The sequence below is a fragment of the Oncorhynchus kisutch genome, unplaced genomic scaffold, assembly GCF_002021735.2.
Source record: "Oncorhynchus kisutch isolate 150728-3 unplaced genomic scaffold, Okis_V2 scaffold2033, whole genome shotgun sequence".
NCBI lineage: Eukaryota > Metazoa > Chordata > Actinopteri > Salmoniformes > Salmonidae > Oncorhynchus > Oncorhynchus kisutch.
Window position 1 is genome coordinate 15,001 of NW_022263978.1, and position 23,225 is coordinate 38,225.

Below are 23,225 nucleotides of genomic sequence, written 5' to 3' on the forward strand. Positions count from 1 at the left end.
TCATCATCATCCTCCTCCTCCTCCTCCTCTTAACCCCAACCGTAGCTTCATGTCCACACCGCAGCTCAGCCCTAAACCATCATCACATGAGCCATCATCTTGTTCCTTAAATATCAAGGAGACACAGAAACCTTCACGCTAAACCTCTTCCCTCCCTCCATCCTACCTGCTGCTGTTCCTGTTGGTCCTGGATGTATCTGGAGTTGGTTGACACCAGGTGAGACTCCAGACCATCAGACCTGTCCTGCCCAGACGCACCCATCAGAGCCTGAGATAGACAGAGACCAACTGATGTTACAACTGATGTTACAACGTGTGAGACAGAGGAGATGCCTGTTGATACAAGTCAACGTGTATCGACATAAAGGTGTGTGTGTATAGAGAGGAGAGAGGGGAGAGAGAGAAGAGAGAGGAGAGAGAGGAGAGAGAGAGGAGAGAGAGAGGAGAGAGGAGAGAGAAATAGTGTGTAGACAGGCAAACCAACCTGTCTGTTCTTCTTCTCTGCCTGGGCCACAACAGAGGGACTGGAAAGTTGATCCTTCATCTCCTACACATAACACACAGTGTTAGCTACAACAACACACAGTGTTAGCTACAGTAGCTACAACAACACACAGTGTTAGCTACAGTAGCTACAACAACACACAGTGTTAGCTACAGTAGCTACAACACCACACAGTGTTAGCTACAGTAGCTACAACACCACACAGTGTTAGCTACAACAACACACAGTGTTAGCTACAAAAACACACAGTGTTAGCTACAGTAGCTACAACACCACACAGTGTTAGCTACAACACCACACAGTGTTAACTACAACAACACACAGTGTTAGCTACAGTAGCTACAACACCACACAGTGTTAGCTACAACACCACACAGTGTTAGCTACAACAACACACAGTGTTAGCTACAACAACACACAGTGTTAGCTACAACAACACACAGTGTTAGCTACAACAACACACAGTGTTAGCTACAACAACACACAGTGTTAGCTACAACAACACACAGTGTTAGCTACAACAACACACAGTGTTAGCTACAGTAGCTACAACAACACACAGTGTTAGCTACAGTAGCTACAACAACACACAGTGTTAGCTACAGTAGCTACAACAACACACAGTGTTAGCTACAGTAGCTACAACAACACACAGTGTTAGCTACAGTAGCTACAACAACACAGTGTTAGCTACAGTAGCTACAACAACACACAGTGTTAGCTACAGTAGCTACAACAACACACAGTGTTAGCTACAGTAGCTACAACAACACACAGTGTTAGCTACAGTAGCTACAACAACACACAGTGTTAGCTACAGTAGCTACAACAACACACAGTGTTAGCTACAGTAGCTACAACACCACACAGTGTTAGCTACAACACACAGTGTTAGCTACAGTAGCTACAACAACACACAGTGTTAGCTACAGTAGCTACAACAACACACAGTGTTAGCTACAGTAGCTACAACAACACACAGTGTTAGCTACAGTAGCTACAACACCACACAGTGTTAGCTACAACAACACACAGTGTTAGCTACAGTAGCTACAACAACACACAGTGTTAGCTACAGTAGCTACAACAACAGACTACACACCGTAGATTAAATCCAATCAAATGTAGCTGCAGAAATCCCCTTTTCTTTTCTGTTATAGAGGTAGGTTAAGGGGATACCTAGTCAGTTGTACAACTGAATGCCTTCAACTGAAATGTGTCTTCAGCGTTTAACCTAACCCCCCTGAATCAGAGAGGTGCGGGGGGCTGCCTTAATCGACATCCACGTCTTCGGCACACAGGGAACAGTGGGTGTACTGCCTTGCTCAGGGGCAGAACGACTGATCAGCTCAGTTTTCCTTGTCAGCTCAGGGATTCAATCCAGCAACCTTTGGGTTACTGGCCCAACGCTCTAACCACTAGGCTACCTGCCGGTGACAGACAGGTAGTGATATTACACCGTGTTACCTGTACGGCCTGCCGTGTTCGCTCCACAAAGTCTCTCCTCTCCTGCAGCTCATTCTCCCCCAGACGGAACTTCCCTGGGTTGGACTCAACGATACCTGGGAGAGGGTCAAGGCTCAACACACACAGATCTCAGGGTTCTCCTCGGGAACTGTTAGGAATGTGGTTCTGCCGAGTACGGCAGGGTGGGAGGCCCGGAGGGGGGCAGTGCCCCCCCTTTGGACTCAAGAGATTTGTTTTTGAACACCTGTAACTACACACACACACACAGGCCTACGCTCTACACACACACAGAGGCCTACGCTCTACACACACACAGCGGCCTACGCTTTACACACACACAGAGGCCTACGCTCTACACACACATACAGGCCTACGCTCTACACACACACAGAGGCCTACGCTCTACACACACACACAGGCCTACGCTCTACACACACACACAGGCCTACGCTCTACACACACACACAGGCCTACGCTCTACACACACACACAGGCCTACGCTCTACACACACAGGCCTACGCTCTACACACACACACACACAGGCCTACGCTCTACCCACACACACACACAGGCCTACGCTCTACACACACACGCCTACGCTCTACACACACACCTCATTCATATCAGCTGTCCTGCTCCAGATATCATAGTCTAGGACTCAGTTGGTCTTTGGGCCAGTTTGTGTTTGTATATTCTCTCCCCCTCTTTCTATAAGGAAGGACAGACTATACACCTCTCCCCCTCTTTCTATAAGGAAGGACAGACTATACACCTCTCCCCCTCTTTCTATAAGGAAGGACAGACTATACATCTCTTTTATGCGACCACGTTTTTCAAAAACTCTTAAATACCTGCTCAGAATTAACATTCAAAGATGTCTGCAGAAAGAATGGGGTCAGCTACAACATCACACCTTGACTTGGTTATTTAACTACAGTAAGTGAAGTGGATTTACACGGTAGCGGAATTACATCATGGTCCCCTATACTACACAGAAACTGCATAATTATGGATGTCATTCTCCTCATGTTTCACAAGTTTAAACATCACACCGCAGCAGACCAGAGCAGTGTAGAGTTCAGTACAATACAGCAGAGTTCAGTAAAGTAGAGTTCAGTACAGTACAGTACAGTACAGTAGAATTCAGTACAGTACAATACAGTAGAGTTCAGTGCAGTACAATACAGTACACTAGAATACAGTACAGTAAAGTAGAGTTCAGTACAGTAGAGTACAGTAAAGTACAATGCAGTAGAGTTCAGTACAGTATAGTACAGTACAATACAGTAAAGTAGAGATCAGTACAGTAGAGTTCAGTCCAGTACAGTAGAGATCAGTACAGTAGAGTTCAGTAAATTAGAGTTCAGTAGAGTTCAGTAGATTTCAGTTCAGTGCAGTAGAGTTGAGTAGAGTAGAGTTCAGTACAGTAGAATACAGTACAGTACAGTAGAGATCAGTTCAGTGCAGTGCAGTAGAGTTCAGTACAATAGAGTTCAGTACAGTACAATACAGCACAGTAGAGTTCAGTTCAGTACAGTAGAGTTCAGTACAGTAGAGTACAATACAGTAGAGTACAATACAGTACAGTAAAGTAAAGTAGATTTCAGTTCAGTAAAGTACAATACAGTAGAGTACAATACAGTAGAGTACAATACAGTACAGTAGAGTAAAGTAGATTACAGTAGAGTACAATACAGTAGAGTACAATACAGTACAGTACAATACAGTAGAGTACAATACAGTAGAGTACAATACAGTAGAGTACAATACAGTAGAGTACAATACAGTACAGTACAGTACAATACAGTAGAGTACAATACAGTACAGTACAATACAGTAGAGTACAATACAGTAGAGTACAATACAGTACAGTACAATACAGTACAGTAGAGTACAATACAGTAGAGTACAATACAGTAGAGTACAATACAGTACAGTACAATACAGTACAGTACAATACAGTACAGTACAATACTCTACTTTTCATTACTGTACTCCACTATTATGTTGTATTGGACTGTACAATCCAAACATAATTCTTTAATAGGTTCAGATTTGGTCCAGTCCAGTCCGCCTGTGGACGTTGAAATTAAGGTCAGGCTGGACTACTCTTCAACGTCCATATACGTCCGGTGTCGGTTGGTGCTCAGTGGAAGAGGATGCTGGTTACAGTAAATGGAAAGAGAAGAGGCTCGTGGGTAGGTGTTGGTAAGAGCTGGGAGAAGTGACATTAACTGGAGAGGGAGGAAGAGAGAGGGGGAAGGGTTTCTGCAGAATCAGACTGTTTTAACACTCTTGGTTTGACCACCAGACAACAGAAAGACAAAGAAACAGTTATGAGCTGAACATAACAATATGTCAGTAGAAGAGAGGACAGTAACAGGAGACACTATGAGCTGAACATAACAGCCAGTAGAAGAGAGGACAGTAACAGGAGACACTATGAGCTGAACATAACAGTCAGTGGAAGAGAGGACAGTAACAGGAGACACTATGAGCTGAACATAACAGTCAGTGGAAGGGAGGACAGTAACAGGAGACACTATGAGCTGAACACAACAGTCAGTGGAAGAGAGAACAGTAACAGGAGACACTATGAGCTGAACATAACAGTCAGTAGAAGAGAGGACAGTAACAGGAGACACTATGAGCTGAACATAACAGTCAGTGGAAGAGAGAACAGTAACAGGAGACACTATGAGCTGAACATAACAGTCAGTGGATGAGAGGACAGTAACAGGAGACACTATGAGCTGAACATAAGTCAGTAGAAGAGAGAACAGTAACAGGAGACACTATGAGCTGAACATAACAGTCAGTAGAAGAGAGGACAGTAACAGGAGACACTATGAGCTGAACATAACAGTCAGTGGATGAGAGGACAGTAACAGGAGACACTATGAGCTGAACATAACAGTCAGTGGAAGAGAGAACAGTAACAGGAGACACTATGAGCTGAACATAACAGTCAGTGGAAGAGAGAACAGTAACAGGAGACACTATGAGCTGAACATAACAGTCAGTGGAAGAGAGAACAGTAACAGGAGACACTATGAGCTGAACATAACAGTCAGTGGATGAGAGGACAGTAACAGGAGACACTATGAGCTGAACATAACAGTCAGTGGAAGAGAGAACAGTAACAGGAGACACTATGAGCTGAACATAACAGTCAGTGGAAGAGAGAACAGTAACAGGAGACACTATGAGCTGAACATAACAGTATGTCATTGTAAATAAGAATTTGTTCTTAACTGACTTGCCTAGTTAAATAAAAGTTCAATTTTTTAAAATTGTCACTTTACCCCTACCTACATGATTAAATTACCCCAACTAACCTGTACCCAACACACATTGACTCGGTACCGGTACCCCCTGTATATAGCCTCCACATTGACTCGGTACCGGTACCCCCTGTATACAGCCTCATTATTGTTATTTTATTGTGTTCATTTTTATTAAATGTTTTTGTTTAGTTAGTAAATATTTTCTTAACCAGCAATGCAGTTTAAGAAATGGAGTTAAGGGCTTGTAGTAAGCATTTCACGGTACGGTCTACACCTGTTGTACTCAGCACATGTGACAAATAACATTCGATGTGATCTTATGAACTTGACGTTGGTGCTCATTGGTCCATTTACCTGGAAGTGCCCTCATATAGCATACTCTGTCACACATTCCAAGCTGTTGTTTTACATGCTGTAGCTGCACACATTCCAGTAGAAATGCAGTTAAGAGGCGTGTGTGTCCAGTGTGTGTGTGGACCCGAGTGCCCTCCTCCAGAAGCTCCTCCCAGCATTTGTAAAGACTCCTGGTCCATTTACATGGAAGTGCCCTCATATAGCATACTCTGTCTGTCATCTTTCATTCTTTCCCTCGTTCTCTCTGTGTGTGGAAGCGTTATGTTTATATAGACAGAAAAAGATACTGATGGTTTCACTCAGGTCCTCCAGGTCCCAGTCTATGGCTCTGAGACAGTTCCTCAGTTCATTGGTGCTCCAGTCCAGCTCATCTTTGCTCACCTGCACAACAAAAGAAAACATTTAGGCATGTCAAACATGAGACCGAACACAGTGAAAGGTCAATGTTCACCTGTACATTATAGATAGAGCAGTTACAGATAACAGTAACAGTGCATATCAGGTAGGTAGGGACTGAACAGGCTACACTAGTAAGTCAGAGATTGATGATGACAAGCTGTTGTTATACACGCTATGGTCGCACACATTCCAAGGTGTTGTTATACACGCTGTGGCTGCACACATTCCAAGGTGTTGTTATACACGCTGTGGTCGCACACATTCCAAGGTGTTGTTATACACGCTGTGGCTGCACACATTCCAAGCTGTTGTTATACATGCTGTGGCTGCACACATTCCAAGGTGTTGTTATACACGCTGTGGCTGCACACATTCCAAGGTGTTGTTATACACACTGTGGCTGCACACATTCCAAGGTGTTGTTATACACGCTGTGGCTGCACACATGTTCCAAGCTGTTGTTATACACGCTGTGGCTGCACACATTCCAAGGTGTTGTTATACACGCTGTGGCTGCACACATTCCAAGGTGTTGTTATACACGCTGTGGCTGCACACATTCCAAGGTGTTGTTATACACGCTGTGGCTGCACACATTCTAAGCCGTTGTTATACACACTGTGGCTGCACACATTCCAGTAGAAATGCAGTTAAGAGGCGTGTGTGTCCAGTGTGTGTACCTGAGTGCCCTCCTCCAGAAGCTCCTCCCAGCGTTCGTAAAGGCTCCTGGCACGAGACAACGCCTTCTGGACCTCCCTGAGACAACACACACCGCTTAGATCAGGCTTTATCACAACCGGCCGTGATTGGGAGTCCCATAGTGTGGCGCACAAGTGGCCCAGCGTCGTCTGGGTTTGGCCGGTGTAGGCCGTCATTGTAAATAATAACTTGTTCTTTAACTGACTTGCCAAGTTAAATAAATACATATAAAAAGATCAGGGCTCCAACCCTGTTCCTGGAGAGCTACCCTCCTGTAGGTTTCTACTCCAACCCTGTTCCTGGAGAGCTACCCTCCTGTAGGTTTCTACTCCAACCCTGTTCCTGGAGAGCTACCCTCCTGTAGGTTTCCACTCCAACCCTGTTCCTGGAGAGCTACCCTCCTGTAGGTTTCCACTCCAACCCTGTTCCTGGAGAGCTACCCTCCTGTAGGTTTCCACTCCAACCCTGTTCCTGGAGAGCTACCCTCCTGTAGGTTTCCACTCCAACCCTGTTCCTGGAGAGCTACCCTCCTGTAGGTTTCCACTCCAACCCTGTTCCTGGAGAGCTACCCTCCTGTAGGTTTCCACTCCAACCCTGTTCCTGGAGAGCTACCCTCCTGTAGGTTTCTACTCCAACCCTGTTCCTGGAGAGCTACCCTCCTGTAGGTTTCTACTCCAACCCTGTTCCTGGAGAGCTACCCTCCTGTAGGTTTCTACTCCAACCCTGTTCCTGGAGAGCTACCCTCCTGTAGGTTTCTACTCCAACCCTGTTCCTGGAGAGCTACCCTCCTGTAGGTTTCTACTCCAACCCTGTTCCTGGAGAGCTACCCTCCTGTAGGTTTCTACTCCAACCCTGTTCCTGGAGAGCTACCCTCCTGTAGGTTTCTACTCCAACCCTGTTCCTGGAGAGCTACCCTCCTGTAGGTTTCTACTCCAACCCTGTTCCTGGAGAGCTACCCTCCTGTAGGTTTCCACTCCAACCCTGTTCCTGGAGAGCTACCCTCCTGTAGGTTTCTACTCCAACCCTGTTCCTGGAGAGCTACCCTCCTGTAGGTTTCTACTCCAACCCTGTTCCTGGAGAGCTACCCTCCTGTAGGTTTCTACTCCAACCCTGTTCCTGGAGAGCTACCCTCCTGTAGGTTTCTACTCCAACCCTGTTCCTGGAGAGCTACCCTCCTGTAGGTTTCTACTCCAACCCTGTTCCTGGAGAGCTACCCTCCTGTAGGTTTCTACTCCAACCCTGTTCCTGGAGAGCTACCCTCCTGTAGGTTTCTACTCCAACCCTGTTCCTGGAGAGCTACCCTCCTGTAGGTTTCTACTCCAACCCTGTTCCTGGAGAGCTACCCTCCTGTAGGTTTCTACTCCAACCCTGTTCCTGGAGAGCTACCCTCCTGTAGGTTTCTACTCCAACCCTGTTCCTGGAGAGCTACCCTCCTGTAGGTTTCTACTCCAACCCTGTTCCTGGAGAGCTACCCTCCTGTAGGTTTCTACTCCAACCCTGTTCCTGGAGAGCTGCCCTCCTGTAGGTTTCCACTCCAACCCTGTTCCTGGAGAGCTACCCTCCTGTAGGTTTCCACTCCAACCCTGTTCCTGGAGAGCTACCCTCCTGTAGGTTTCCACTCCAACCCTGTTCCTGGAGAGCTACCCTCCTGTAGGTTTCCACTCCAACCCTGTTCCTGGAGAGCTACCCTCCTGTAGGTTTCTACTCCAACCCTGTTCCTGGAGAGCTACCCTCCTGTAGGTTTCCACTCCAACCCTGTTCCTGGAGAGCTACCCTCCTGTAGGTTTTCACTCCAACCTGTTCCTGGAGAGCTACCCTCCTGTAGGTTTCCACTCCAACCCTGTTCCTGGAGAGCTACCCTCCTGTAGGTTTCTACTCCAACCCTGTTCCTGGAGAGCTACCCTCCTGTAGGTTTCTACTCCAACCCTGTTCCTGGAGAGCTACCCTCCTGTAGGTTTCTACTCCAACCCTGTTCCTGGAGAGCTACCCTCCTGTAGGTTTCTACTCCAACCCTGTTCCTGGAGAGCTACCCTCCTGTAGGTTTCTACTCCAACCCTGTTCCTGGAGAGCGACCCTCCTGTAGGTTTCTACTCCAACCCTGTCCCTGGAGAGCTACCCTCCTGTAGGTTTCCACTCCAACCCTGTTCCTGGAGAGCTACCCTCCTGTAGGTTTCTACTCCAACCCTGTTCCTGGAGAGCTACCCTCCTGTAGGTTTCTACTCCAACCCTGTTCCTGGAGAGCTGCCCTCCTGTAGGTTTCTACTCCAACCCTGTTCCTGGAGAGCTACCCTCCTGTAGGTTTCTACTCCAACCCTGTTCCTGGAGAGCTACCCTCCTGTAGGTTTCCACTCCAACCCTGTTCCTGGAGAGCTACCCTCCTGTAGGTTTCCTCTCCAACCCTGTTCCTGGAGAGCTACGCTCCTGTAGGTTTCCTCTCCAACCCTGTTCCTGGAGAGCTACCCTCCTGTAGGTTTCTACTCCAACCCTGTTCCTGGAGAGCTACCCTCCTGTAGGTTTCCACTCCAACCCTGTTCCTGGAGAGCTACCCTCCTGTAGGTTTCCTCTCCAACCCTGTTCCTGGAGAGCTACCCTCCTGTAGGTTTCCTCTCCAACCCTGTTCCTGGAGAGCTACCCTCCTGTAGGTTTCTACTCCAACCCTGTTCCTGGAGAGCTACCCTCCTGTAGGTTTCTACTCCAACCCTGTTCCTGGAGAGATACCCTCCTGTAGGTTTTCACTCCAACCCTGTTCCTGGAGAGCTACCCTCCTGTAGGTTTCTACTCCAACCCTGTTCCTGGAGAGATACCCTCCTGTAGGTTTTCACTCCAACCCTGTTCCTGGAGAGATACCCTCCTGTAGGTTTTCACTCCAACCCTGTTCCTGGAGAGCTACCCTCCTGTAGGTTTTCACTCCAACCCTGTTCCTGGAGAGATACCCTCCTGTAGGTTTTCACTCCAACCCTGTTCCTGGAGAGCTACTCTCCTGTAGGTTTTCACTCCAACCCTGTTCCTGGAGAGCTACCCTCCTGTAGGTTTTCACTCCAACCCTGTTCCTGGAGAGCTACCCTCCTGTAGGTTTCTACTCCAACCCTGTTCCTGGAGAGCTACCCTCCTGTAGGTTTCTACTCCAACCCTGTTCCTGGAGAGCTACCCTCCTGTAGGTTTCCACTCCAACCCTGTTCCTGGAGAGCTACCCTCCTGTAGGTTTCTACTCCAACCCTGTTCCTGGAGAGCTACCCTCCTGTAGGTTTCCACTCCAACCCTGTTCCTGGAGAGCTACCCTCCTGTAGGTTTTCACTCCAACCCTGTTCCTGGAGAGCTACCCTCCTGTAGGTTTCCACTCCAACCCTGTCCCTGGAGAGCTACCCTCCTGTAGGTTTCCACTCCAACCCTGTTCCTGGAGAGCTACCCTCCTGTAGGTTTCCACTCCAACCCTGTTCCTGGAGAGCTACCCTCCTGTAGGTTTCTACTCCAACCCTGTTCCTGGAGAGCTACCCTCCTGTAGGTTTTCACTCCAACCCTGTTCCTGGAGAGCTACCCTCCTGTAGGTTTCCACTCCAACCCTGTTCCTGGAGAGCTACCCTCCTGTAGGTTTCCACTCCAACCCTGTTCCTGGAGAGCTACCCTCCTGTAGGTTTCCACTCCAACCCTGTTCCTGGAGAGCTACCCTCCTGTAGGTTTCTACTCCAACCCTGTTCCTGGAGAGCTACCCTCCTGTAGGTTTCTACTCCAACCCTGTTCCTGGAGAGCTACCCTCCTGTAGGTTTCTACTCCAACCCTGTTCCTGGAGAGCTACCCACCTGTAGGTTTCTACTCCAACCCTGTTCCTGGAGAGCTACCCTCCTGTAGGTTTCCACTCCAACCCTGTTCCTGGAGAGCTACCCTCCTGTAGGTTTCTACTCCAACCCTGTTCCTGGAGAGCTACCCTCCTGTAGGTTTCTACTCCAACCCTGTTCCTGGAGAGCTACCCTCCTGTAGGTTTCTACTCCAACCCTGTTCCTGGAGAGCTACCCTCCTGTAGGTTTCTACTCCAACCCTGTTCCTGGAGAGCTACCCTCCTGTAGGTTTCTACTCCAACCCTGTTCCTGGAGAGCTACCCTCCTGTAGGTTTCTACTCCAACCCTGTTCCTGGAGAGCTACCCTCCTGTAGGTTTCTACTCCAACCCTGTTCCTGGAGAGCTACCCTCCTGTAGGTTTTCACTCTAACCCTGTTCCTGGAGAGCTACCCTCCTGTAGGTTTCTACTCCAACCCTGTTCCTGGAGAGCTACCCTCCTGTAGGTTTCTACTCCAACCCTGTTCCTGGAGAGCTACCCTCCTGTAGGTTTCTACTCCAACCCTGTTCCTGGAGAGCTACCCTCCTGTAGGTTTCCACTCCAACCCTGTTCCTGGAGAGCTACCCTCCTGTAGGTTTCTACTCCAACCCTGTTCCTGGAGAGCTACCCTCCTGTAGGTTTCTACTCCAACCCTGTTCCTGGAGAGCTACCCTCCTGTAGGTTTCTACTCCAACCCTGTTCCTGGAGAGCTACCCTCCTGTAGGTTTCTACTCCAACCCTGTTCCTGGAGAGCTACCCTCCTGTAGGTTTCTACTCCAACCCTGTTCCTGGAGAGCTACCCTCCTGTAGGTTTTCACTCCAACCCTGTTCCTGGAGAGCTACCCTACTGTAGGTTTTCACTCCAACCCTGTTCCTGGAGAGCTACCCTCCTGTAGGTTTCTACTCCAACCCTGTTCCTGGAGAGCTACCCTCCTGTAGGTTTTCACTCCAACCCTGTTCCTGGAGAGCTACCCTACTGTAGGTTTTCACTCCAACCCTGTTCCTGGAGAGCTACCCTCCTGTAGGTTTCTACTCCAACCCTGTTCCTGGAGAGCTACCCTCCTGTAGGTTTCTACTCCAACCCTGTTCCTGGAGAGCTACCCTCCTGTAGGTTTTCACTCCAACCCTGTTCCTGGAGAGCTACCCTCCTGTAGGTTTCTACTCCAACCCTGTTCCTGGAGAGCTACCCTCCTGTAGGTTTCCACTCCAACCCTGTTCCTGGAGAGCTACCCTCCTGTAGGTTTCTACTCTAACCCTGTTCCTGGAGAGCTACCCTCCTGTAGGTTTTCACTCCAACCCTGTTCCTGGAGAGCTACCCTCCTGTAGGTTTCTACTCCAACCCTGTTCCTGGAGAGCTACCCTCCTGTAGGTTTTCACTCCAACCCTGTTCCTGGAGAGCTACCCTCCTGTAGGTTTTCACTCCAACCCTGTTCCTGGAGAGCTACCCTCCTGTAGGTTTCTACTCCAACCCTGTTCCTGGAGAGCTACCCTCCTGTAGGTTTTCACTCTAACCCTGTTCCTGGAGAGCTACCCTCCTGTAGGTTTCTACTCCAACCCTGTTCCTGGAGAGCTACCCTCCTGTAGGTTTCTACTCCAACCCTGTTCCTGGAGAGCTACCCTCCTGTAGGTTTCTACTCCAACCCTGTTCCTGGAGAGCTACCCTCCTGTAGGTTTCCACTCCAACCCTGTTCCTGGAGAGCTACCCTCCTGTAGGTTTCTACTCCAACCCTGTTCCTGGAGAGCTACCCTCCTGTAGGTTTCTACTCCAACCCTGTTCCTGGAGAGCTACCCTCCTGTAGGTTTCTACTCCAACCCTGTTCCTGGAGAGCTACCCTCCTGTAGGTTTCTACTCCAACCCTGTTCCTGGAGAGCTACCCTCCTGTAGGTTTCTACTCCAACCCTGTTCCTGGAGAGCTACCCTCCTGTAGGTTTTCACTCCAACCCTGTTCCTGGAGAGCTACCCTCCTGTAGGTTTCTACTCCAACCCTGTTCCTGGAGAGCTACCCTCCTGTAGGTTTCCACTCCAACCCTGTTCCTGGAGAGCTACCCTCCTGTAGGTTTCTACTCTAACCCTGTTCCTGGAGAGCTACCCTCCTGTAGGTTTTCACTCCAACCCTGTTCCTGGAGAGCTACCCTCCTGTAGGTTTCTACTCCAACCCTGTTCCTGGAGAGCTACCCTCCTGTAGGTTTTCACTCCAACCCTGTTCCTGGAGAGCTACCCTCCTGTAGGTTTTCACTCCAACCCTGTTCCTGGAGAGCTACCCTCCTGTAGGTTTCTACTCCAACCCTGTTCCTGGAGAGCTACCCTCCTGTAGGTTTTCACTCTAACCCTGTTCCTGGAGAGCTACCCTCCTGTAGGTTTCTACTCCAACCCTGTTCCTGGAGAGCTACCCTCCTGTAGGTTTCTACTCCAACCCTGTTCCTGGAGAGCTACCCTCCTGTAGGTTTCTACTCCAACCCTGTTCCTGGAGAGCTACCCTCCTGTAGGTTTCCACTCCAACCCTGTTCCTGGAGAGCTACCCTCCTGTAGGTTTCTACTCCAACCCTGTTCCTGGAGAGCTACCCTCCTGTAGGTTTCTACTCCAACCCTGTTCCTGGAGAGCTACCCTCCTGTAGGTTTCTACTCCAACCCTGTTCCTGGAGAGCTACCCTCCTGTAGGTTTCTACTCCAACCCTGTTCCTGGAGAGCTACCCTCCTGTAGGTTTCTACTCCAACCCTGTTCCTGGAGAGCTACCCTCCTGTAGGTTTTCACTCCAACCCTGTTCCTGGAGAGCTACCCTACTGTAGGTTTTCACTCCAACCCTGTTCCTGGAGAGCTACCCTCCTGTAGGTTTCTACTCCAACCCTGTTCCTGGAGAGCTACCCTCCTGTAGGTTTTCACTCCAACCCTGTTCCTGGAGAGCTACCCTACTGTAGGTTTTCACTCCAACCCTGTTCCTGGAGAGCTACCCTCCTGTAGGTTTCTACTCCAACCCTGTTCCTGGAGAGCTACCCTCCTGTAGGTTTCTACTCCAACCCTGTTCCTGGAGAGCTACCCTCCTGTAGGTTTTCACTCCAACCCTGTTCCTGGAGAGCTACCCTCCTGTAGGTTTCTACTCCAACCCTGTTCCTGGAGAGCTACCCTCCTGTAGGTTTCCACTCCAACCCTGTTCCTGGAGAGCTACCCTCCTGTAGGTTTCTACTCTAACCCTGTTCCTGGAGAGCTACCCTCCTGTAGGTTTTCACTCCAACCCTGTTCCTGGAGAGCTACCCTCCTGTAGGTTTCTACTCCAACCCTGTTCCTGGAGAGCTACCCTCCTGTAGGTTTTCACTCCAACCCTGTTCCTGGAGAGCTACCCTCCTGTAGGTTTTCACTCCAACCCTGTTCCTGGAGAGCTACCCTCCTGTATGTTTTCACTCCAACTCTGTTCCTGGAGAGCTACCCTCCTGTAGGTTTTCACTCCAACCCTGTTCCTGGAGAGCTACCCTCCTGTATGTTTTCACTCCAACCCTGTTCCTGGAGAGCTACCCTCCTGTATGTTTTCACTCCAACCCTGTTCCTGGAGAGCTACCCTCCTGTAGGTTTTCACTCCAACCCTGTTCCTGGAGAGCTACCCTCCTGTATGTTTTCACTCCAACCCTGTTCCTGGAGAGCTACCCTCCTGTAGGTTTTCACTCCAACCCTGTCCCTGGAGAGCTACCCTCCTGTAGGTTTTCACTCCAACCCTGTCCCTGGAGAGCTACCTTCCTGTAGGTTTTCACTCCAACCCTGTTCCTGGAGAGCTACCCTCCTGTATGTTTTCACTCCAACCCTGTTCCTGCAGAGCTGCCCTCCTGTAGGTTTTCACTCCAACCCTGTTCCTGGAGAGCTACCCTCCTGTAGGTTTCTACTCCAACCCTGTTCCTGGAGAGCTACCCTCCTGTAGGTTTTCACTCCAACCCTGTTCCTGGAGAGCTACCCTACTGTAGGTTTTCACTCCAACCCTGTTCCTGGAGAGCTACCCTCCTGTAGGTTTTCACTTGAATCCCAGTTGTAACTAACCCGATTCATCTTATAAACCAGCTAATTATTATAATGAGGTGTGCTAGATTAGGCTTGGAATGATCCATTACAGGATGGTGGCTCTACAGGAACAGAGTTGGAGAACCCTGGGTTAGACACACATCATAAAAATACACATCACACACTTAACAATACCTTTCCTGCATTTCCCTGACACACACTTTAAACAAGTCCTTGTCAAAGAGACAGTGAAAAATGCTAGGTTATATTTAACGATGTTAGCTACAACAATGTAGCAACCGCTCCCTGTCCGAGTCTTTTATACCGACAGGTTAAGCCACCATAGTCCCTGTGCCCAAGAGCACTAAGGTAACCTGCCTAAATGACTACCGACCTGTAGCGCTCACACCTGTGGTCATGAAGTGCTTTGAAAGGCAGGTCATGGCTCACATCAACACCATTATCCCAGAAACCCTAGAACCACTACAATTTGAATACCGCCCTAACAGATCCACAGATGATTGCAATCTCTACTGCACTCCACACTGCCCTTTCCCCACCTGGACAAAAGGAACACCTATGTGAGAATGCTGTTCATTGACTACAGCTCAGCGTTCAACACCATAGTACCCTCAAAGCTCATCAATAAGCCAAGGATCCTGGGACTAAACACCTCCCTCTGCAACTGAATCCTGGACTTCCTGACGGGCCGGCCCCAGGTGGTATGGGTAGGTAACAACAAATCCGCCACGCTGATCCTCAACACGGGGGCATCTCAGGGGTGCGTGCTCAGTCCCCTCCTGTACTCCCTGTTCACTCATGACTGCACAGCCAGGCAGACGCCAACACCATCATTAAGTTTGCCGATGACACAACAGTGGTAGGCCTGATCACCGACAACGATGAGACAGCCTATAGGGAGTAGGTAAGAGACCTGGCCGTGTGGCGACAGGACAACAACCTCTCCCTCAACGTGATCAAGACAAAGGAGATCATTGTGGACTACAGGAAAAAGAGGACCGAGCACGCCCCCATTCTCATCGATGGGGCTGTAGTGGAGCAGGTTGAGCGCTTCAATTCCTTGGTGTCCACATCACCAACAAACTAACATGGTCTTAGCACACCAAGACAGTAGTGAATAGGGCTCAACGAAACCTATTCCCCCTCAGGAGACTGAAAAGACTTGGCATGGGTCCTCAGATACTCAAAACGTTCTACAGCTGCACCATCGAGAGCATCCTGACTGGTTGCATCACTGCCTGGTATTGCAACTGCTCGGCCTCCGACCACAAGGCACTACAGAGGGTAGTGCCTATAGCCCAGTACATCACTGGGGCCAAGCTTCCTGCCATCTAGGACCTCTACACCAGGCGGTGTCAGAGGAAGACCCTAAAAATTTTCAAAGACTCCAGCCACTCTAGTCATAGACTGTTCTCTCTGCTCCCGAATGGCAAGCCATACCTGAACACCAAGTCTAGGTCCAAGAGGCTTCTAAACAGCTTCTACCCCCAAGCCATAAGACTCCTGAATATCTAGTCAAATGGCTACCCAGACTATTTGCCCCCCCCCCCCTCTTTTTACACGGCTGCTACTCTCTGTTGTTATCATCTACGCATAGTCACTTGAAAAACTCTACATGTACATATTACCTCAACTAAACGGTGCTCCCGCACATTGTACCAGTAACCCCGTGTATAGTCTCGTTGATGTTATTTTACTGCTGTTCTTTAATTACTTGTTACTTTTATTTCTTATTCTTACTGGTATTTTTTTTAAACTGCATTGTTGGTTAGGGCCTGATAAGTAAGCATTTCACTGTAAGGTCTACCTACACCTGTTGTATTCGGCGCATGTGACTAATACAATTTGATTTGATACTGCAATGTATCTACTCACTGATCCCACGTTTAGCTATGTGGTTGATGATACAAATGTCGCAAGCTGGCGAAGTTGCATGCCCTCTACTCCAGGCACAACACAACAATCTCCCTCTCTCTCACACACAAATACACGTGCCATCAAAGCTTCTAATAAGGCATGTAACGTTAGCCTACATTTCTAGGTAACGCGGAGATGTAACGCCCTATCTTGACCCAAACAAATCTGTGTGGATACTCCACACATCCCTGTCAATTTCACAACACTCCGTCAACTGCCCCGTTGCAAAAGACCCAAACTCGCCACCCAACTTTCAATGAATCATTTTTGACACGAAGACTAGATTTCAACGACACGCCAACGCGAAGTCGCTACCTTAATGTCAACATAAACCCGCACGTTGATTGCGAATCTAGCCTGTAGCATTAGCTAGCAAATTAGCTTGCCACAGACAGGTTGATAACTTCTAAACGCCACGTTATCAAACGAAACTACCCCAAACGTCATACACATCCAACTTGTCCTGTAAGTAAACGGTGGAGAAGTTGGTTGACAGTTTATTTAGAAACCCTTCCTTACCCCTTGACTACGAAGAACGGATCTTCCAGCGACATATTGGACACTTCAACGCCAGACCTGACGCATGCGCGCTGGGGGCCCGAAGCAGGACGCCAGCACAATGCAGCGAGCGCCTCTACGGAGCTCCGCTGTCATGTGGCCATGGACTGTACTGTCATTTGGTACTGTGTCAAAACTAGACAGTCAGAATTGTACATATCTGCTTTTGTAATGATATAACAGAGATGTAAATGCATATTATATATTCATTCAGAATAGAATAGAACAGCAGGACTTCTTGGTTAAGTGCTCTTAAATCCAGGCATCCCCTGAATAAGGGATGCATGCCCTTTACAATTGCATACACCTGCTCCAAAAAGGGTAGCACAGTACTGTGGTATTTATACATATTGAACAACACAGCAATATTAAATGTATAATCACAAGATCAGAGAAACATTAGCTTGTCATTCATGCATGCCCTGCTCTATGCTAGTCCACCTCATCATATAGAAGTAACTATTGGTTTATGAGGAAACACATTCTTTCAGGAATAGTGTTTTTTAATTGTTTTTATCCACCTTTATTTAACCAGGTAGGCAAGTTGAGAACAAGTTCTCATTTACAATTGTGACCTGGCCAAGATAAAGCAAAGCAGTTCGACACATACAACGACACAGAGTTACACATGGAGTAAAACAAACATACAGTCAATAATACAGTAGAAAAATAAGTCTATATACAATGTGAGCAAATGAGGTGAGATAAGTGTTTCCAGTTTCAGAGATTTTTGTAGTTTGTTCCAGTCATTGGCAGCAGAGAACTTGAAAGAGAGGCGGCCAAAGGAAGAATTGGTTTTGGGGGTGATCAGAGAGATATACTGTACCTGCTGGAGCGCGTGCTACAGGTGGGTGCTGCTATGGTGACCAGCGAGCTGAGATAAGGTGGGGCTTTACCTAGCAGAGACTTGTAGATAACCTGGAGCCAGTGGGTTTGGCGACGAGTATGAAGCGAGGGCCAGCCAACGAGAGAGTACAGGTCACAGTGGTGGGTAGTATATGGGGCTTTGGTGACAAAACGGATGGCACTGTGATAGACTGCATCCAATTTACTGAGCAGGGTATTGGAGGCTATTTTGTAAATGACATCGCCGAAGTCGAGGATCGGTAGGATGGTCAGTTTTACAAGGGTATGTTTGGCAGCATGAGTGAAGGATGCTTTGTTGCGAAATAGGAAGCCAATTCTCGATTTAACGTTGGATTGGAGATGTTTGATGCGAGTCATATTCTAAGTCAGAACCGTCCAGAGTAGTGATGTTGGACGGGCGGGCAGGTGCAGGCAGCGATCGGTTGAAGAGCATGCATTTAGTTTTACTTGTATTTAAAAGCAATTGAGTAAGGAGAGTTGTATGGCATTGAAGCTCGTCTGGAGGGTTGTTAACACAGTGTCCAAAGAAGGGCCAGAAGTATACAGAATGGTGTCGTCTGCGTAGAAGTGGATCAGAGACTCACCAGCAGCAAGAGCGACATCATTGATGTATACAGAGAAGAGATTCGGTCCAAGAATTGAACCCTGTGGTATCCTAACACTAACATACTTTTATTTCATTTAAAGGCCCAGTGCAGTCAAAAACGTGATTTTACTCTGTTTTATATATATTTTCGCAATATGTGGTTGTAGTAATTGTCACGCCTTGGTCTTAGTATTTTGTGTTTTCTTTAATTATTTGTTCAGGCCAGGGTGTGACATGGGTTTGTGTGTTGTGTTTCGTATTGGGGTTTGTAGTATTTGGGATCGCGGCTGATTAAGGGTGTTGTATAGGCTTGGCTGCCTGAGGCAGTTCTCAATCAGCAGACAGCAGTCAGGTGCTTCTCGTTGCCTCTGATTGGGAACCGTATTTAGGTAGCCTGAGTTCGCTTTTGTCTTTCGTGGGTGATTGTTCCTGTCTCTGTGTAGTGTTCACCAGATAGGCTGTATTAGGTTTCACGTTCCGTTTGTTGTTTTTGTATTTATTTAAGTTATTTCATGTATTGTCACCATTCATTCATTAAAGACATGAGTAACCACCACGCTGCATTTCGGTCCGACTCTCTTTCTACAAACGAAGAACGCAGTTACAGAATCACCCACCACATACGGACCGAGCGGCGTGGAAACAGGCAGCGACCGCAGGAAAAGCGAAAGGAGGACGTTATGGACAGCAATGGCATGGAGTATACGACGTGGGAAGAAATCGACAGGTGGGTGGCCGACCCAGAGAGAGTGCAGGAGCCCGCATGGGATTCGCTGGAACAGTGCGAAGAAGGCTATAGGCGAATGGAGTTGGAGAAACAGACACAGCGGCGCAGAGCGAAACCCGAGAGTCACCCCAAAAAATGTATTGGGGGGGGGCTCAGAGGGAGAGTGGCTGAGTCAGGAGATGGACCTGAGCCAACTCTCCTTGTTTATCGTGAGGAGCCAAGGAGGAGACCAGAGCCGGTGTTAGAGGTGAGCGAAGCAGAGACTGTGAAGGAGTTAATGGGGAAAGTGGAGTGGAGAGTAATGAGGGAGTTGCTAGCTTGGTGCTATAGATATCATATTCGTCCGACGGATCGTGTCGGGGATTTGATGGCACCTGAGTTAGCGCTCCATACTCGTCCTGAGGTGCGTGTTAGTCGGCTGGTGAAGTGTGTGCCAGCCTCACGCACCAGGCCTCCTGTGCACATCCCTAGCCTTGCACATCATGTGCCACCTCCACACACCAGTCCTCCGGTAGCAGCTCCCCGCACCAGGCTTCCTGTGCGTGTCCTCGCTCCAGTACCACCAGTGCCCGCACCACGCATCAGGCCTACAGTGCGCCTCGCCTCACCTGCGCTGTCGGAGTCTCCCGCCTGTTCAGCGCTATCAGAGCCTTCATTCTCTACAGCGCTGCCGGAGCCTCCTGCCTGTTTGAAGCAGCCTGAGCTGCCAGTCTGCAGGGTGCTGTCAGTCTGCAAGGAGCTGCCAGTCTGCAGGGAGCTGTCAGTCTGCAAGGAGCTGCCAGTCTGCAGGGTGCTGTCAGCCTGCATGGAGCAGTCAGAGCTGTCAGTCTGCATGAAGCAGCCAGAGATGTCAGTCTGCAAAGAGCTGCCAGTCTGCAGGGAGCTGTCAGTCTGCAAGGAGCTGCCAGTCTGCAGGGTGCTGTCAGTCTGCATGAAGCAGCCAGAGATGTCAGTCTGCAAGGAGCTGCCAGTCTGCAAGGAGCTGTCAGCCTGCATGGAGCAGTCAGAGCTGTCAGTCTGCAAGGAGCTGCCAGTCTGCAGGGAGCTGTCAGTCTGCAAGGAGCTGTCAGTCTGCAAGGAGCTGTCAGTCTGCAAGGAGCTGCCAGTCTGCAAGGAGCTGACAGCCTGCATGGAGCAGTCAGAGCTGCCAGTCTGCAAGGAGCTGCCAGTCTGCAGGGAGCTGCCAGTCTGCAAAGAGCTGCCAGTCTGCAAGGAGCTGTCAGTCTGCAAGGAGCTGTCAGCCTGCATGGAGCAGTCAGAGCTGTCAGTCTGCAAGGAGCTGCCGGTCTGCAGGGAGCTGTCAGTCTGCAAGGAGCTGTCAGTCTGCAAGGAGCTGCCAGTCTGCAGGGTGCTGTCAGCCTCCATGGAGCAGTCAGAGCTGTCAGTCTGCATGAAGCAGCCAGAGCTGCCAGTCTGCAAGGAGCTGTCAGCCTGCATGGAGCAGTCAGAGCTGTCAGTCTGCATGAAGCAGCCAGAGCTGCCAGTCTGCAAGGAGCTGTCAGCCTGCATGGAGCAGTCAGAGCTGTCAGTCTGCATAGAGCAGCTAGATCCGCCAGTCAGCCATGATCTTCTAGATCTGCCAGTCAACCAGATTCTTCCAGATCAGCCTGTCAACCAGAATCTTCCAGATCTGCTAGTCAACCTGAATCTTCCAGATCCGCCAGCCAGCCAGGATCTACCGGAGCCTACTACCTACCTGAGCTTCATCTCAGTACTGGGCTTCCTCTCAGTACTGGGCTTCCTCTCAGTACTGGGCTTCCTCTCAGTACTGGGCTTCTCCTCAGTTCCGGGCTGCCCTCAGTTCCGGGCTGCCCCTCAGTTCCGGGCTGCCCCTCAGTTCCGGGCTGCCCCTCAGTCCCGAGCTGCCCCTCAGTCCCGAGCTGTCCCTCAGTCCCGAGCTGCCCCTCAGTCACGAGCTGCTCCTCAGTTCTGTGGGGTTCTGGGTGAGGACTATTAGGCCATGGTCGGCGGCGAGGGTGGATTATCCCAGGACGCGAAGGGGAGGAACTATGACATTTATGGAGTGGGTCCACGTCCCGAGCCGGAGCCGCCACCATGGACAGACGCCCACCCGGACCTCCCTATGGTTTTGAGGTGCGTCCGGGAGTCCGCACCTTGGGGGGGGGTTCTGTCACGCCTTGGTCTTAGTATTTTGTGTTTTCTTTAATTATTTGTTCAGGCCAGGGTGTGACATGGGTTTGTGTGTTGTGTTTCGTTTTGGGGTTTGTAGTATTGGGATCGCGGCTGATTAGGGGTGTTGTATAGGCTTGGCTGCCTGAGGCGGTTCTCAATCAGCAGTCAGGTGCTTCTCGTTGCCTCTGATTGGGAACCGTATTTAGGTAGCCTGAGTTCGCTTTTGTCTTTCGTGGGTGATTGTTCCTGTCTCTGTGTAGTTTCACCAGATAGGCTGTATTAGGTTTCACATTCCGTTTGTTGTTTTTGTATTTATTTAAGTTATTTCATGTATCGTCACTTTTTTTCATTAAAGACATGAGTAACCACCACGCTGCATTTCGGTCCGACTCTCTTTCTACAAACGAAGAACGCCGTTACAGTAATACTGTGAAAATTGTGATTATTCTCTTTTAGAGTAAGAGCTGTTTGAAAAGACTGCCTGAAATGTCAGCCTGTTTAGGTGGGATGGAGTTATGGCCTACCTGGTGACATTACCATGCGGTAAATTAGTTAATAGACCAATAACAAACATTTCCAAAACTCTCTGCCAATAACAGCTACTTTTCAGTTCCCCCTTCTCCACTCAAACCACTTCCAGACAGTCCGAGTAAAATTCTTGCTTGAGAAATTGATATTTGCTAAGAAGCTATTTTTGTTTGTTTTTGACCATTTTAATTGAAAATATACCCAGAGATGATTTGATATTGAGATAAAAACGGCTGCATTGGACCTTTAATGAAATGAAAGTAAATTGCATTGCTGACAGGAGGGACATTGTGTAAGAATTGGCCAATGAGAGACTTGTCTATGAAAGAGCCAAGTTCTCTGACTGAGCCAAAATGTGTTGAGTCCAACACCACTTCCCCCACATAAAATCGTTCCAACTCTTTCTCTCTCTCAATTGAATTCAAAGGGCTTTTTATGGCATAGGAAACATATGTTGACATTGCCAAAGCAAGTGAAATAGATCAAACAAAATAGAAATAAACAATCAGAAATGAACAGTAAACCTTAGACTCACTAAAGTCTCAAAGGAATATGTCTATGCACAGTGTTGTAATGATGTACAAATAGTTAGAGTACAAAAGGAAAAATAAATAAACATAAATATGGGTTGTATTTACAATGTGTCACGCCTTGGTCTTAGTATTTTGTGTTTTCTTTAATTATTTGTTCAGGCCAGGGTGTGACATGGATTTGTGTTGTGTTTCGTATTGGGGTTTGTAGTATTTGGGATCGCGGCTGATTAGGGGTGTTGTATAGGCTTGGCTGCCTGAGGCGGTTCTCAATCAGCAGTCAGGTGCTTCTCGTTGCCTCTGATTGGGAACCGTATTTAGGTAGCCTGAGTTCGCTTTGTCTTTCGTGGGTGATTGTTCCTGTCTCTGTGTAGTTTCACCAGATAGGCTGTATTAGGTTTCACGTTCCGTTTGTTGTTTTTGTATTTATAAGTTATTTCATGTATCGCCGTTTTCTTCATTAAAGAACATGAGTAACCACCACGCTGCATTTCGGTCCGACTCTCTTTCGACAAACGAAGAACGCCGTTACACAATGGTTTTTGTTCTTCACTGGTTGCCCTTTTTCTTGTGGCAACAGGTCACACATCTTGCTGCTGTGATGTCACACTGTGGTATTTCACCTAATAGCCGTGGGAGTTTATCAACATTTGATTGTTTTTTTTTAATTCTTTGTGGGTCTTTGTAGTCTGAGGAAATATGTTTACTCTAATATGGTCATTCATTTGCCGTATGGTCATACATATGATCATACCTCTCTCTCTCTCTCTCTCTCTCTCTCTCTCTCTCTCTCTCTTCTCCTCAGGTCTGACTCCCCCTTCCCCTTGCCCTGCCCATTATATTTCTCTTCCTC

The 23,225-nt window shown here is 48.6% G+C and overlaps 1 protein-coding gene across 1 annotated transcript in view; it reads right to left on the reverse strand.

The window, feature by feature from the left end:
• The window catches only part of LOC116369008 (syntaxin-10), a 26,382-nt gene extending 9,270 nt beyond the window's left edge, over positions 1–17,112 (reverse strand). The window contains exons 1-6 of the mRNA XM_031819303.1: positions 16,963–17,112; positions 6,694–6,769; positions 5,902–5,995; positions 1,973–2,067; positions 485–547; positions 167–268 (exon numbers count right to left, since the gene is read on the reverse strand). Coding sequence (XP_031675163.1) covers positions 167–268; positions 485–547; positions 1,973–2,067; positions 5,902–5,995; positions 6,694–6,769; positions 16,963–16,997 — 465 coding nt within the window. The 5' untranslated portion in view covers positions 16,998–17,112. The remainder of the gene's footprint in view (positions 1–166; positions 269–484; positions 548–1,972; positions 2,068–5,901; positions 5,996–6,693; positions 6,770–16,962) is intronic.
• Between the last annotated feature and the right edge of the window lie 6,113 nt (positions 17,113–23,225).